Raw genomic sequence first — 13,155 nt, 5'->3', positions numbered from 1 at the left:
ACTCGAAGATTTCATCGTTGTGTAGATGCAATTCGAAGCTCTTCTTAGATTTTTATAAGCTCACTGATACTCTTTATGCTAAAATTACAAAAAGAAAATCATGAATTTGCGTGAGAAACGAACGAATAGAATAATTTTATTTCGATGTTCTTAATATAATTATCATCAGTCATTGCTTAAGTTATAGCATTAAAACAAACGATGACTGAGAGTGCAAGGGGTTAATTTGTTAAGTATTAAAAATCGTACAAGATATTGGTATCCATTTCTATCCACATTAGAACCGTCCACCATGAGTATATACACAGATGCAACATATACATCCAATAATAATAATAATTTTGTTTGACGTTAAATAAATTTATTTTGGAATATTTTCTTTTCAAATTTCCTTTCGCAAGAGAGGCAGGAAAAAGAAATATTTCCCGAATAAAGAAGTATTTTGTAATTTGCGAAAGAAAATAAAATAATAAACGAGTAAATACGAAGGTGGATATTCGTCACCGCGAAATTTCATATCACACTGTCAACGCGTCTCCTTTCTTCTCGCGTTCCAGCGCGGAACGCGAAAAAGTTTACAGGGGCAATGAATTTAGACTGACCCCGGGGGACAGGCAAAGAGAGCAAAATATTCGCGAATTCCACGGTCGGTGCAATTTCTTCGAGGCAGTGCAAACTGCAACGCTATATTAGAGGAATTGTGTGGATCGACCGCGCCTTGGAGCGTTGCCAAAGGCGCGAGATTACTTCGTTGATTCCTTCCGGGCCCGGCGATTCGACGCGACCGTAATTGCCGGGCTTCCGTGCCAAATTTACGGCCGTGCCATTTTACCGAAAAGATCTAGGCATTTTAGAGCGTGTACCTTGGCACGTCGCGAAGCGATATAATATTCATTCGCAGCGTTATCACGGCCCACCCCTATCCGCGCCATTTTTCTTCGCCCGGGGCTGGAGAAGTCGCCGGGACTTTGCTATAAATCCGAGATAAATGCGTTTTCGTGGCGAAACGAAACGACACGAAACGAAACGAAACGGTATTCTCTAAAGGGACCAGACACCGGGTCCTCCGGCACATCTGACGCGTAACGAAGTTTCCAAAAAAGGAATCCTCCGTGAAACAATTTCTTCCGACCGGAGTTTCGCCTTCGGAGCCCTCATCCTCGTGTAATCATGTCCCCTTCGTACATCATTCTCCTCGGGAACCCTTCTCTCGCTCTCTGCTACCCTTTCCCGAGTCCCGGTCCCGGTGGCCGCGCGGAGTCTTGCGGATGAAATTCCGCCGGGCCGCTGATGACCGAAGGGAGCAGGACGTAAATCAATTAGACCACCGACGTGGTAGTTCTCGATACAATAAAGAGAAACGTGACGTTGCCTTATGAACAGCAGGAAACGAGGGGCAAGCAGGAGGGTGAACCGAACGTGACGCGTGGAGAACTTCCTCCGGTGTGCACAGTGTGCATTCGTTCCTCGAATGCCTCTGACGTTTGGTCATCGTCGCTGTTAACTCTTCAGCTGAAATGCCAATCGATCGTCGAGAAGATGTTCCACGGAGAAATGAAACGCACGCAGGGTTATTTCGAAAGTTTACGATTCGCGAGGGAAATGTCAGGCTCGAGCCTTTTTGTAAATCGGTCCGAGCGTTCAGCGTTTTACAGCTCTTCGCGGCATTTTACAACGGAGTTTAATTAGTCTTGAGAGGCACTAATTGCCAAGCGTCGATACGAGGTCTCGCGCGTAGGAACGTCGGAGGAATCCTCGAGTAGCTTCGTGGAATAATGTAACTAATGCAAAGTGCCGCTCGAACGCTCCATCCATCCATCTCACCGCTGATGGTATGCTCAACACTCGAGTTTGCGCGAAAGTTTCGCGAACGGGATAACGGTACAGCGAACTCCGCGAGCGTTATCATTCCTGGGCGTAACTGCGGATAAGAATTATCGCGATAAAAGCTCGAGTATGCGAAGAAATTCAGAGGATTCTACGAACTACCTACGAAAAGGCTTTAGGGTCTGGAGATGTGCGAATTCATCAAACTCGATTGCTAAATTAGTGCTCCAAAGATGGAGGCAAAAAAGTAAATCGATCTTCGATCTAACTCGAACTCCAGCTTCCTTTTTTCCCTCCGACTCTGTTTCTCTCTCACTCGCTCTGTTTCCAAAGAGGAGACGCAGCGAGATTGCTACATCAGAAACACGTTAACGGGTTCGTTTGCTGTTTTTCAGACCCCGTGATGCCACCGCCGCCGAGTGTTTGGAATCGTTAGCAACGGGCCTCGAAAAATGGCCTCGATGTTGGGAGACGGGACGGGCCCCGGAGGCTCGGGACCCTCCCGATGCCTCTTGCTCTTACAAAGGTCCCTGGCGATTCAGCTGACCAGGGGTCCGCCTCCTCAGGTTCTGAACGCCAGCCAACGGGAGAGTCCCAAGGAGCATCCAGCCGACGAGATGTGGATGTACGATAAAGGTTACAATTTGTTTCAGGTGAGTCGACGTACACGCCGCGTTATCCTGAATTATCCCTATACGTACTTCTCTAGCATAGCCCGCGGAGCGCATTCCAGCGTTCGAGCTAGCCGGCTGGCTGGACATTTTTCCATGTAACGATCCGTTACAACCGTACCGCGGCTACCGACTGTCCGTCCATTATACCGACCACTTCCTTTTTTATTCGCCAGCAAACACGACTAGTTACACGGTTTATGCCGTGCTCCAAGGGGTAGCCGTTCCACGTGTGCCCCACGACGGCGACATTTCGTTACGCTGTCGCATCCTCGCGTCCTTCCGTCCCCCTCCGCCACAGCGCGCCGGTGGAAATTACTGCTGGAAAATGGCCAGATTAGGCCTCCACCACGTATCTACATAAGCGCGACGAAACGGGGCACGGTGTGTCCCTCCGCGAACTGGACGCGGCCGTTTTTACAACTCAGCGTTTCCGAAGCGAGATTGGCGTTGATTGGATGCACCGTTACGCCGGAATGAGACAATATGAATTACGAGCAATTTTGCCAGGCAACCTTAACGGTGGGGGATAGGACGAGGCAACGAGTTAAGTGGCGGATGTTCTATGGTCTCGTACACTCTTCCACGTGTCGTAATCCTTCCCGCGAGGCTTCTTTTCGCGAGTACGTTGCAACTTTACGCGACGCGGGTCGTGAACGTGATAAAGCCACACTTGGACCCTAGTCGGGGCCCAACGCGTTATATACATCCGCGGGTCCCGATCCTCGCGTAAACAACCTGTCAAACGAACCATTGCCAATTTAGTCAATCGACGCGTATCCCTTGGAGACAGGTCGTTCATCGACCACACCTTCGTTCGGAGGGGTCCATCGCGGTGCTCCCTGCCAGGCAAAGGAAATCAAATTGGGACACGCCTTTCAACGGCAAGAGCGCTCTCCGCTTTCAATGAGCACTCGTCGAGGGTGGAGCACCCTCCGGGGGAACGTTAACCACGGCTGCTCCGAGTGGCGCAGCGACCGTTCCGAAAGACCACGATGATAGTTTAGCTCGGGCCGAATCGTTTGAGCTGTTACAATGCCACCGATTGCACCTTTGCTACCATTTCCGACATCTTTGACCCGCTACCGTGTGTCCCATCTGCTACCTAACTTCTTTTCACAAAACTCGAGAAATAAATCCCGTTGTCGATGGGATTATGCGCAGCCTTTTCACCGTTTCACGCTTTTCCTTCCATTCGAATGAATGCGAAATTCGAATCGTAAAAATGGCACTTTGGAAGAGAAATCGGGACCTCGACCTAGGTATATATTGGGAAGGTAGTATTTCCTGGGGAGTAAAAGCTAGGTTAGGGAACGGCGAATAGAAGAGCGGAAACTTTGGTGAAAGCTTTCGTTTGCCCTTTCGCGAGATCGCGAGCTATTGAGCGGAGAGGGTGGGTATCGGAGATCAAAGATGTCTAAAGGCGATGTTCGCTTGCACGGGGGGGAAACGTGGGATCGATGAATGGATGGAAGACAGATGTCGGGGACGAGGAAAAGGCAGTGGAGGAAGAATCGATAATGGCGTCTCGGCCACCCTCGTCTTGTTTTGCATATCGCCATGCGATCGCACCCCATGGAAAGCTGTCTTCCCTCGCTCTCTTGCGGCTTTCTTTAGGCCGTAGGCCAGAAAGTGACGCGAGAGTGGTAGCAGGCGCGACGCGGTTTATTGGCCATTTTCTGCCCGGCGAATTACGAAGCATAAGAGTGTGAAACGGTGTCGTGTCCGAGCCGATAAGCGAGGTATAATCTTACGGCGAATTGGATCAACGCGCCATAATTGTCAGACTAATTAGAACGGCGGCAGAAACTGCCGCATTTACAACCGGCGTTATCGTTTCACAATACGGGGACCAGCTTATTTATTGCCACCGTTAATTATTGTTCGCCGCGACTCACTCGCAGAGAGATATTATCGACGTGTACCCGAGCGATCGAGCGGCTACAGCAAAGATCCCATCTCGCTCCAGTCGGCCAAGTATGCTCCACGCTCTCCTTAGAATATTATTATACCGGGTAACAAGTACGCGGGCTTAGATAAATATCGACCGAATCTGATTGTGCTTTTGCTCGTAAATTTCGCGTGATTGCACGGGACCGAAACTTTGGGACGATTAACGGATAATTGCACGATCGTTCCAACGATCGGCGTCGCTTTCGTCCCGGAACGGATTCGCCAATTATTGAGACGTTAAATTAAAATCGCCTAGACCGCTCGAAAACAAGGGCGTATTATAATTAGTAATATCTGTGAAATGATCGGACATGAAATTAAACCTGTCCCGCGGAGTGAAAGCGCGACACACGAGCGCTAACCAACAGCGACCGTCCATTTTGCTATAGCGCAACGGGATACTCGCACGCTAACGATTATTTCAGAAAACGTTTCATTTTTTGATCATCCAAATATCTGAACCTCACGAATTTTCTGAAACGAGGGAAAACCTCCCTGGACCCCCGTATTATATCGTCTGCATCTTCGTTCGCCATGACAATGAAACGTTTTAATTATCGACCACCAAACATCCTTACCCTCGCGAATTTTCTGAAACGAGGAAAAACCCCTCTGGACCTCTGTTATATCGCCTGCGTCTTCATCCGCGATGATAATGAAACGTTTTATTTTTTGGCCACCGAACATCCTCGTGCTTGCGAATTTTCTGAAACGAGGAAGAATCTCTGGACCCCTGTTATATCGCCTGAGTCTTCATCCGCGATGATAATGAAACGTTCCATTTTTTGACCACCCAAATATCTGAATCTCACGAATTTTCTGAAACGAGGGAAAACCTCCCTGGACCCCCGTATTATATCGTCTGCATCTTCGTTCGCCATGACAATGAAACGTTTTAATTATCGACCACCAAACATCCTTACCCTCGCGAATTTTCTGAAAGGAAGAAAAAAGCTCTGGATTCCTATTATATTGTGTCTGCGTCCTCGTCCACGATGATAATAAAACGTTTTATTTTTCGACCATCAAACTTCTTCACCCTCGCGAATTTTTTGAAACGAGGAAAAACCCCCCTGTACCCCCTGTTATATCGCCTGCATCTTCGTTCGCGATGATAATAAAGCGTTTTATTTTCGACCACCGAACACCCTTGCTCTCGCGAATTTTCTAAAACCAGGAAAAACCTCTGGACCCCTGTTAAATCGCCTGAGTCTTCATCCGCGGTGATAATGAAACGTTTTATTTTTCGACCACGGAACATCTTGCTCTCGTGAATTTTCTGAAACGAGGAAAAACCCCCCTGTACCCCCTGTTATATCGCCTGCATCTTCGTTCGCGATGATAATAAAGCGTTTTATTTTCGACCACCGAACACCCTTGCTCTCGCGAATTTTCTGAAAACAGGAAGAAAGCTCTGGATTCCTATTATATTGCTTGTGTCCTCGTCCACGCTGATAATAAAACGTTTTATTTTTCGACCACCAAACATCCTCACGCTCGCGAATTTTCTGAAACCAGGAAAAACCTCTGGACCCCTGTTATATCGCCTGAGTCTTCATCCGCGATGATAATGTTTGCGCGATAACAAGGGCCAGTATTTCGTGGTAAAAGTCAACCTTTCGAACGTTCCTCGATCATAATCTAGAGCTTACACAAGGGGCGAGCAAGTTTACTCAGGGTCGCCGTAATCAAGCCAACTTTGGCGATCGATATCAGGGCAAACTTTACTCGGAGCCCGTGAAATCTATCGTTCGCCTTCGAACCGACTCGATATTCGGATATATTGAAGTGCAACGACGAAGAGTATAGCCTGGACCAGCATTGTGGCAGAACGCGACAGTCCAATTCCTTGCTAGTCCTCGCCATCACATTAGTTTACATAAAATATATATTCTTTTAATTTAAACCTGAAACAAAATTTAGTTCTCTCTCCCTTCTTTTCTTTCCTATATTTCCCACAGGATAAACTGTTATTTCTCTCGCGACGCCATGACAGACAAGCGTCACTCCTAGAAACAATCTTCCCCCGTCCGATTATAAACACCTCGAGTCCCTACTGCATAAACAACGTACTCCATTACAGAGCGGAGTGAAACCTTGTGCGACGCCATGACAGACAAGCGTCACTCCTAGAAACAATCTTCCCCCGTCCGATTATAAACACCACGAGTCCCTACTGCATAAACAACGTACTCCATTACAGAGCGGAGTGAAACCTTCGTTTTATTGCGGATATTATGCCAGGAACACGCATATTTGCGATACATTTTCCGCCTGAACGTGAAACACGATCCTAGAGCTGGCGACTCGTCTCGTGCTGTGGATGCAGCAGAGGGAATCGCGTTACCCCGTCGCACGCGGAAACGGATAGCAAATGGGAGTAAAACTTCACGGATTAATGCACTGCTAATGCAAATATCGCGACGCGAGAGAAAGAGAGAGGAGCGTGGAAAAGCCAGGTTGCCTCTGGAAAATGGAAGAAACTCGGTCGAAGGAGGTGAAATCCGCAGAGACTCGATTTACCGTTGCACCAAAAGTTCTGCTCCGCGGTTAATGCGTTTGCCAGGTGAGGCTGGATCAAGGAGGCGTTTAATATCGTCGTAAAAGCGTTCGATATTTCCGCGGGACACCGATGAGGCGTATAGGTTATCGATCTATGCAAATTCGTATTGATAGTCCCACGCTTTCTCGACGAAAACCCGGCGTCGAGGTTATTCGGCGACAAACGGCTGGATACTTAGCTCACGCCCAGCAGCCATTGTTTATGCATTCGGATAACATCCGGTTAACGGTAGCCGGGTGAAATTAAACCGAGCATAGGATAAGGCTGAAATCTTGACGCGTGATAGATGCTCCGCGCCGGCGCTGATACCGCGTTAAGGAACGAACCTGTGTACACGAGCCTTGCGCAACAGTACCGCCACATTATACATGCAAGACGCGCGTAGATCACATTCCGCGTGTGTCTCGCATCCGAAGTACGTCCTGTCTAAGACACGCCGTGGATTTCCAGAGACTTCTCCGACCATCTCCACGCGGAAATCGTATCAACGGTAGTTTTAGGCTCCAACTCGGTGTCTCGTTTTGGCGAGCGTACCCGTGGGGTCCGTGTGTCGGTAACAGGTGGAGAAATTGGGTCCCACCAGACGTTGCGACAGGGGGACCTTGATGCTTGGTCCTCGCTAAAGTCGTTTCGCGATTACTCGCACACCGCGTCGAGAAACGTGTTTTGCCTCTGGAGATATACCCTACGCGTTTACTTTTGCATTTGAATCCAAAAAATTTGAGTTTTCTGATTGAAAAGACTTGGAAAATAGAGAAATCGATCTAGACTACGATTTGGAATTTAAATTTGAGAAATTGCAATTCTCGAATTTGGCAAATTAAAAAATAAAGATGTGGATGAAATTGAAAGAAATATTTAAAAATTCCCGCGTGTTTTCTGGATGAATAATTACCCAAGGATAGAATCGCGTATAGTACGGTAGAACGATCTCAGGAGCGTATTAGCAAGGGGAAATCGTGAAAACTCTCGCAACCTACCGGATCGCGGGTAAAACATCTCGATAAAACGATAATTTCCCCGGGAACGGACCTCGTTAGACCGTGAACAGTTCCTGGTCGATCTTGGAAATAGTATTCTCGGCAACTGGTAGAGCAAGTATCGCCGGCTAGAACGCATGTATGACTGGCCATGTTCGAGCGCACGGGCGCATGCGCACGTGCACGTTGCATCTCGCCGGAAAGGTTTCTATGGCGGGCAAGTCGTAAAGATGCAATACACACGCGGCCGAGTTCCTCGTTTCCGCACGAGCATTCGCCCGACGCAAAACGCCGTGAAATATGCATAAAGATAAGGGACGCCCTCTGCGAGCCGAAGGAACTCCTTTGGTCGCTTAGGTTGGATTACCGCCCGAGCTGGACCACAGCTCGCAGCCCCACGGCGATTTAGGATCCGTTCATGCTGATACGCCGTGAATCCCGCACCCTCTCCTCCGGTCTAGTGTCAGTTTGAGCAACAATGCCTCTCTCCGCTGGCGAACAATACAATGGGCCGCATATATCTCGGCTAGCTTTGCGCAAGCCCTTGCCAGAAGGAGAAGAAGAAGAAGAAGAAGAAGGAGTAGATCGTTCTATAAATTTCGATCCGTCCGAGTTTCTCGTTTAATTCGTTTCCAAAAAATTATCAGAAATGTATCAGCAACGACGGATGATTAAGAGGTTATGTTCGGTTCCTAAACCACCGTAACGGACTCGGAAGAAGTGAAAATTGCCGTGTTCCTTTCGAATTACCGTTATTAAGTCTAGTCGTGTCGCTTCGAAGACGTCATCGCGAGTAGACGACGTATATACGCGAAAATACAGACGCATCGAGGATTTTGACAGCGGACAGAGTGTCAAAAGACCAGCCCGCGTTGTTAATCGATTTATATAAGCTCCGAACAACAGTATATATAAAAAGGAGCGTAAAGAAGATATCTAGATAGGCAACAGTCTGTTTACAGTCGTGCTTCCTAATTAGGATTTAATTCCTCAGATTAATGCGTCAGATCGGCGCATTCTCGTTGCGATATTTACCTTGGCTCCTCCGTTTCCTCGTGCGAATCGCCACGATCTGTCCTTAAATGACCGTTATTACGATACGTTGATCGCGTTACCTTGAAGATGGCCGATGCAGCAATCGAGCGGACACTTTCCATCCGCATGGCGATTTCTGCCACGAGCACAGCCGCAAAAACACCGTGCTTTGTGCCGGCCTTCTCCGCCCATAACCGCAGTGTAACCAAGGATACCGGTTTGTTACATTCACTTCTTTACAATCTCAACAGCCGAGACTTCGATATTTGATTACAAACATTTTCTACAGACGCGTATAACCGTCGGAACATTCGGAGCACGACGCGTCGCGTCGCGTCGCCAGGCGTGCATCGTCCCACGAAGATCCTAGCGCTACCTAGCGTTAGTCGCCGTGCGTCAGAGAGACTGAAAAATGGCGGAGAAGGAAGCGGTATCGCTCGGGAAATCCTTCCTTTTTATTGCATTTCACTTCGCGCCGTTTTTTCCTCGAATACTCTCGATTAACCGTGAAGACCGGCGGTTTAAATCGCGGCAAGAAAGCGAAATAAAACGGGTAAACAGACAAAACCGTTTAAGAGAACTTTCAAACGCTCGGATAGTTGCCGGTCGCAGGCTGTCTCCCTCTATCGCCGACAGCGGAATTAAAAAGTCGCGGGGTAATTGGCAGCAAATTTCTTCATCAAACATACAATTTCCGAGCGCATTAATCAAATCGCGCCACTGCGAGTCGCGCTTCTTAATATGCCGTTCAGGTTCGCGACTTCCGATCGTGCAGGCCACGACGAGTCTCACGTGCATGGTCTAATCCGACCGTTACGCGTGCTACGACCACGACGGGCGACACAAATGGCGACGGTGAGGAGAAAAGGAAAGGGAGCCAAGCTGCAACAGCTTTGACCCGATCGGGGATATTAATTAACCCCTTCCCGTGCCATTTAGCTCGAACGAAATCCGGGCCCAAACGGTAGTCATCAACGCGTGGTAAACAGACCCAGACTGATGCTGGGAAACAGTCGGAATACGAGTCGAAATGTAAATACGCGTGATACAGTCGGTTTTACGCGACACTACTGTTGGGGAAGTAAATTTTAATCCTTTTTCCTTTAATAAATATTATAAATATATTATATTTTATAATAGATGACAATTTCAAAGCTATATTTAGAAAAATGTTCTGTTCACGAGTCTGACTCGTGATATCCATGTTTGGGCCGACTTTCTGTTCACGCGTCTGGCTCGTGATATTCATGTTTGACCAAAAATCTTTATCACGAGTCAGACTCGTGAAAATACTGGAAGGGGTTAAGAAAAAGGGGACGTTTTCGATGCACCGACGCGGTATCACGGCACCACGCAGACTATGGCGTGGTACATCGATGTCTACTCGACGATTAAGATTACACGGTCGTGGCAGCGCGACGCGTCATTCTCCAGCGAACGACCCGGAGGAACACGGCTATTCCGTAATCCGGACTCGGTTACGGCCAACTTGCACGGTTGTTTACCCCGATAATCGACCTATAAGATTCGCCGTTCGGCATTCGCAGACGATTTCCCAGATATAATATCGAAACGAGATCCTCGACCGCTTCTGAGCGTCGAACGGCGGTCGTCGTCGACTTCGTAAATCAGCATCATGGCGTGCAGCCGTGCACCGTGAACAGACACAGACTTTTATCTGCAGCGCGAGAACTCGTTTATCCGCAGGATGCCCATTCACCTCGCAGGCGCGTCTTCCTTTATTTGTTTGCCAATTTAATTGCAAAAAAATCAACGAGACCTAGCCCCTTCCCCCTCGCCCTCCACGCCGCGTGCTCCCTTTCCGTCCCACCGGCCAGTGGTCCCTCAGTTTCAAGTTTACGATGACATAGAACGACGTTCCTGGCAACCCCGACTACCCATTGGCGTCTCCATTCGCGAAATATTCGTCGAAAAAGACGAGTTACGTCGATTTACGACAATTTCCGACAATTTGAGTTAGACTCGACGAGGAGAATATAAGGAAGATTCGAAGTAGTTGAAATTTACTTATGGAACAAAGATGAGGGACTTAGGTGCTGATGAACCAAGGTTCCGTCACGAGTACGACCGAAAGAGTTAGACGTAAGGCTGGAAACTTTGTGTCAACGATATCGTGCAAGAGTATATCGATGAAATTAGAAGATAATTCAAAGATATGTACGATATTTACAAGTTCGTCCTAGATACGTGCCACGGTGGCGCTAGTGAGTTAAACGAAAAATCGTCGAGATGCTTACTCGATGGCTTTACTGGCTAAGTGAATGGTTTAAGATTCGTTCTCGATAGATGTAGCGACGATACGAGAAGGTGGACGCCTATGTGGAGTAGTCGGGTACGTAGTTACACCCAGTTAGACCCCTTACTCTGCATTGCGTTCGTGCGAACGCGCGCGCTGCACTCGCGGTATTAGCATATAAATTATGTTATCGTGATTTATGTTCGCGAGCCGCGTGCCCACACAGGCACTGGGGGGCTACTGATTAAAATTCGACGTCCAGATCGGGGGGTCTATCGGGCAACAGGGAGTCGACGAATGCTTCGATTTTTCCCGGCACTTTCCATCTTTCGAGAAAAACACCGGCACTCCTTGGTCGGATGAAAAACGAGACTTTTACTCCGACTTCCTTTTACGTCTATCCAATTCTATAATTTGCTTTCGCATCCAAACTCTCTGCCTCTTCTCTCTCTCATGGGAGATGACATTTCGGTTACTCGACTCTTCGATCCTCGACGTTCCACACTTCGAGGAATATGTAAATTAAATTCGAATCGAATTTCGATGGGTTTCTATCGATCTTGGAGCTCCTGGAGTCCGATTCCTGTCAAAGAAACCTCTACCTTGACCCCCGATGGACGAAAAGGCGCATTAACACTTTGATTGCCAAGTGTTGGTCATATATGACCGGACACTGTTTCTCCTGTGACGGTCATTGGTAAAGAGAGTACCTCAACTACTTACAATTGTAAAAATTGAATGAAAATTGACAGTTAGTGCATTTTGAAAATAACCTCTAATTGGACGGTACTTTGAAATAAATAGTGCCCCATTGAACAATTAAAAATTTTTACTAGAATATCGATCAGAAACATAATTAGAACAAATCTTGCATCTAGCGGTACACTGTGCGCTGTGCACTGTGCACTGCGTCCTGAACGAAACATGTGATCTTAGCGTGGCAGTCAAAGGGTTAACACGTCATCCACGATTACCTATTATTCGTCACGTGCAGAACCTCTCGTCACCCCACGAATAATCCGTCACTCGTGCTTAAACCACGGACAAAAATTCTCTGAGGATGGTTCCCATTGTCGAACTGCAGAATCGACTTCCTCGAGGCGTCCGTTTCTTCGACTCGTCGCTAGGTTCTTACGGCCTCTCGTAGCCGAGCCTCTAAAAGGATAAGCATGCTCGCGAGAGCATGGCTAGCATATTGCATAATAATTAGTGGGCAGCCAACGACCGTATACCCTGTAGAGTGAATTGCCGCAAGTTCATTGCCGGCAAAGAAATAGCAATATAAACGTAACGTGCACCAGGAACAGCGAGCCGATTAGCAACGCTATTGCGAGAGCTCTTTCCCCTCTTGCCCCTCATTCTTTCCTTCTGCGCGTATTTCGAGGCGTACCTTGCTTTCTGCGTCAACCCGTCTTCTCTTTTTCCTCTTGGTCGAGTATTATCGGAAGCAATGGCGGCTCGAGAAGAACCACCATCGAGTTTACGTACCGTTTACACATCCTTCGACAACTTTCTTCGTGCATTGCTCGCAGACGCGCGCCTTTTTCCATCCTGCTTAGAAAATGGCGGATCTACGCCACGTTGATCTCATCCTAACCGATTTCTTCCTGCATCCGAAACGATGCGAGACGATCATCTCACGTTGGTATCGTACGAACAGAGTTGGAAAAAATAATCGGAATACTATCTTACTGTCCCCTGCTGCGATCCTCTCTGTCTGCTTTCCGATGATCGAGATCCGACTGTTGCCTCGAGATCAAGGGGTTAATCGCTCTGTTAGACCACAGAGCGCAGAGACAACGTAACGAAGAAATCGCTTTCTTCTCCGGTGTGCAGCGGAGCAAGAAAAGCGGAGTTCCAAGCGATCGG

General features: G+C 47.9%; 1 protein-coding gene across 2 annotated transcripts in view; it reads left to right on the top strand.

Annotated features, from left to right (window-relative positions):
* knockout (Stork-head domain-containing protein knockout) overlaps positions 1-13,155 on the top strand; it is a 126,112-nt gene that overhangs the window by 67,517 nt on the left and 45,440 nt on the right. For both annotated transcript variants that reach the window (XM_017897956.1, XM_017897955.1), the window contains exon 2: positions 2,223-2,480. In XM_017897956.1, the coding sequence (XP_017753445.1) occupies positions 2,280-2,480 (201 nt within the window). In that variant the 5' untranslated portion in view covers positions 2,223-2,279. The remainder of the gene's footprint in view (positions 1-2,222; positions 2,481-13,155) is intronic.

The sequence above is a fragment of the Eufriesea mexicana genome, unplaced genomic scaffold (genome assembly GCF_001483705.2).
Source record: "Eufriesea mexicana isolate 0111107269 unplaced genomic scaffold, ASM148370v2 scaffold596, whole genome shotgun sequence".
Classification (NCBI taxonomy): domain Eukaryota; kingdom Metazoa; phylum Arthropoda; class Insecta; order Hymenoptera; family Apidae; genus Eufriesea; species Eufriesea mexicana.
The sequence above is the reverse complement of the archived record's forward strand: the minus strand, read 5'-3'. Positions and strand labels throughout refer to the sequence as shown.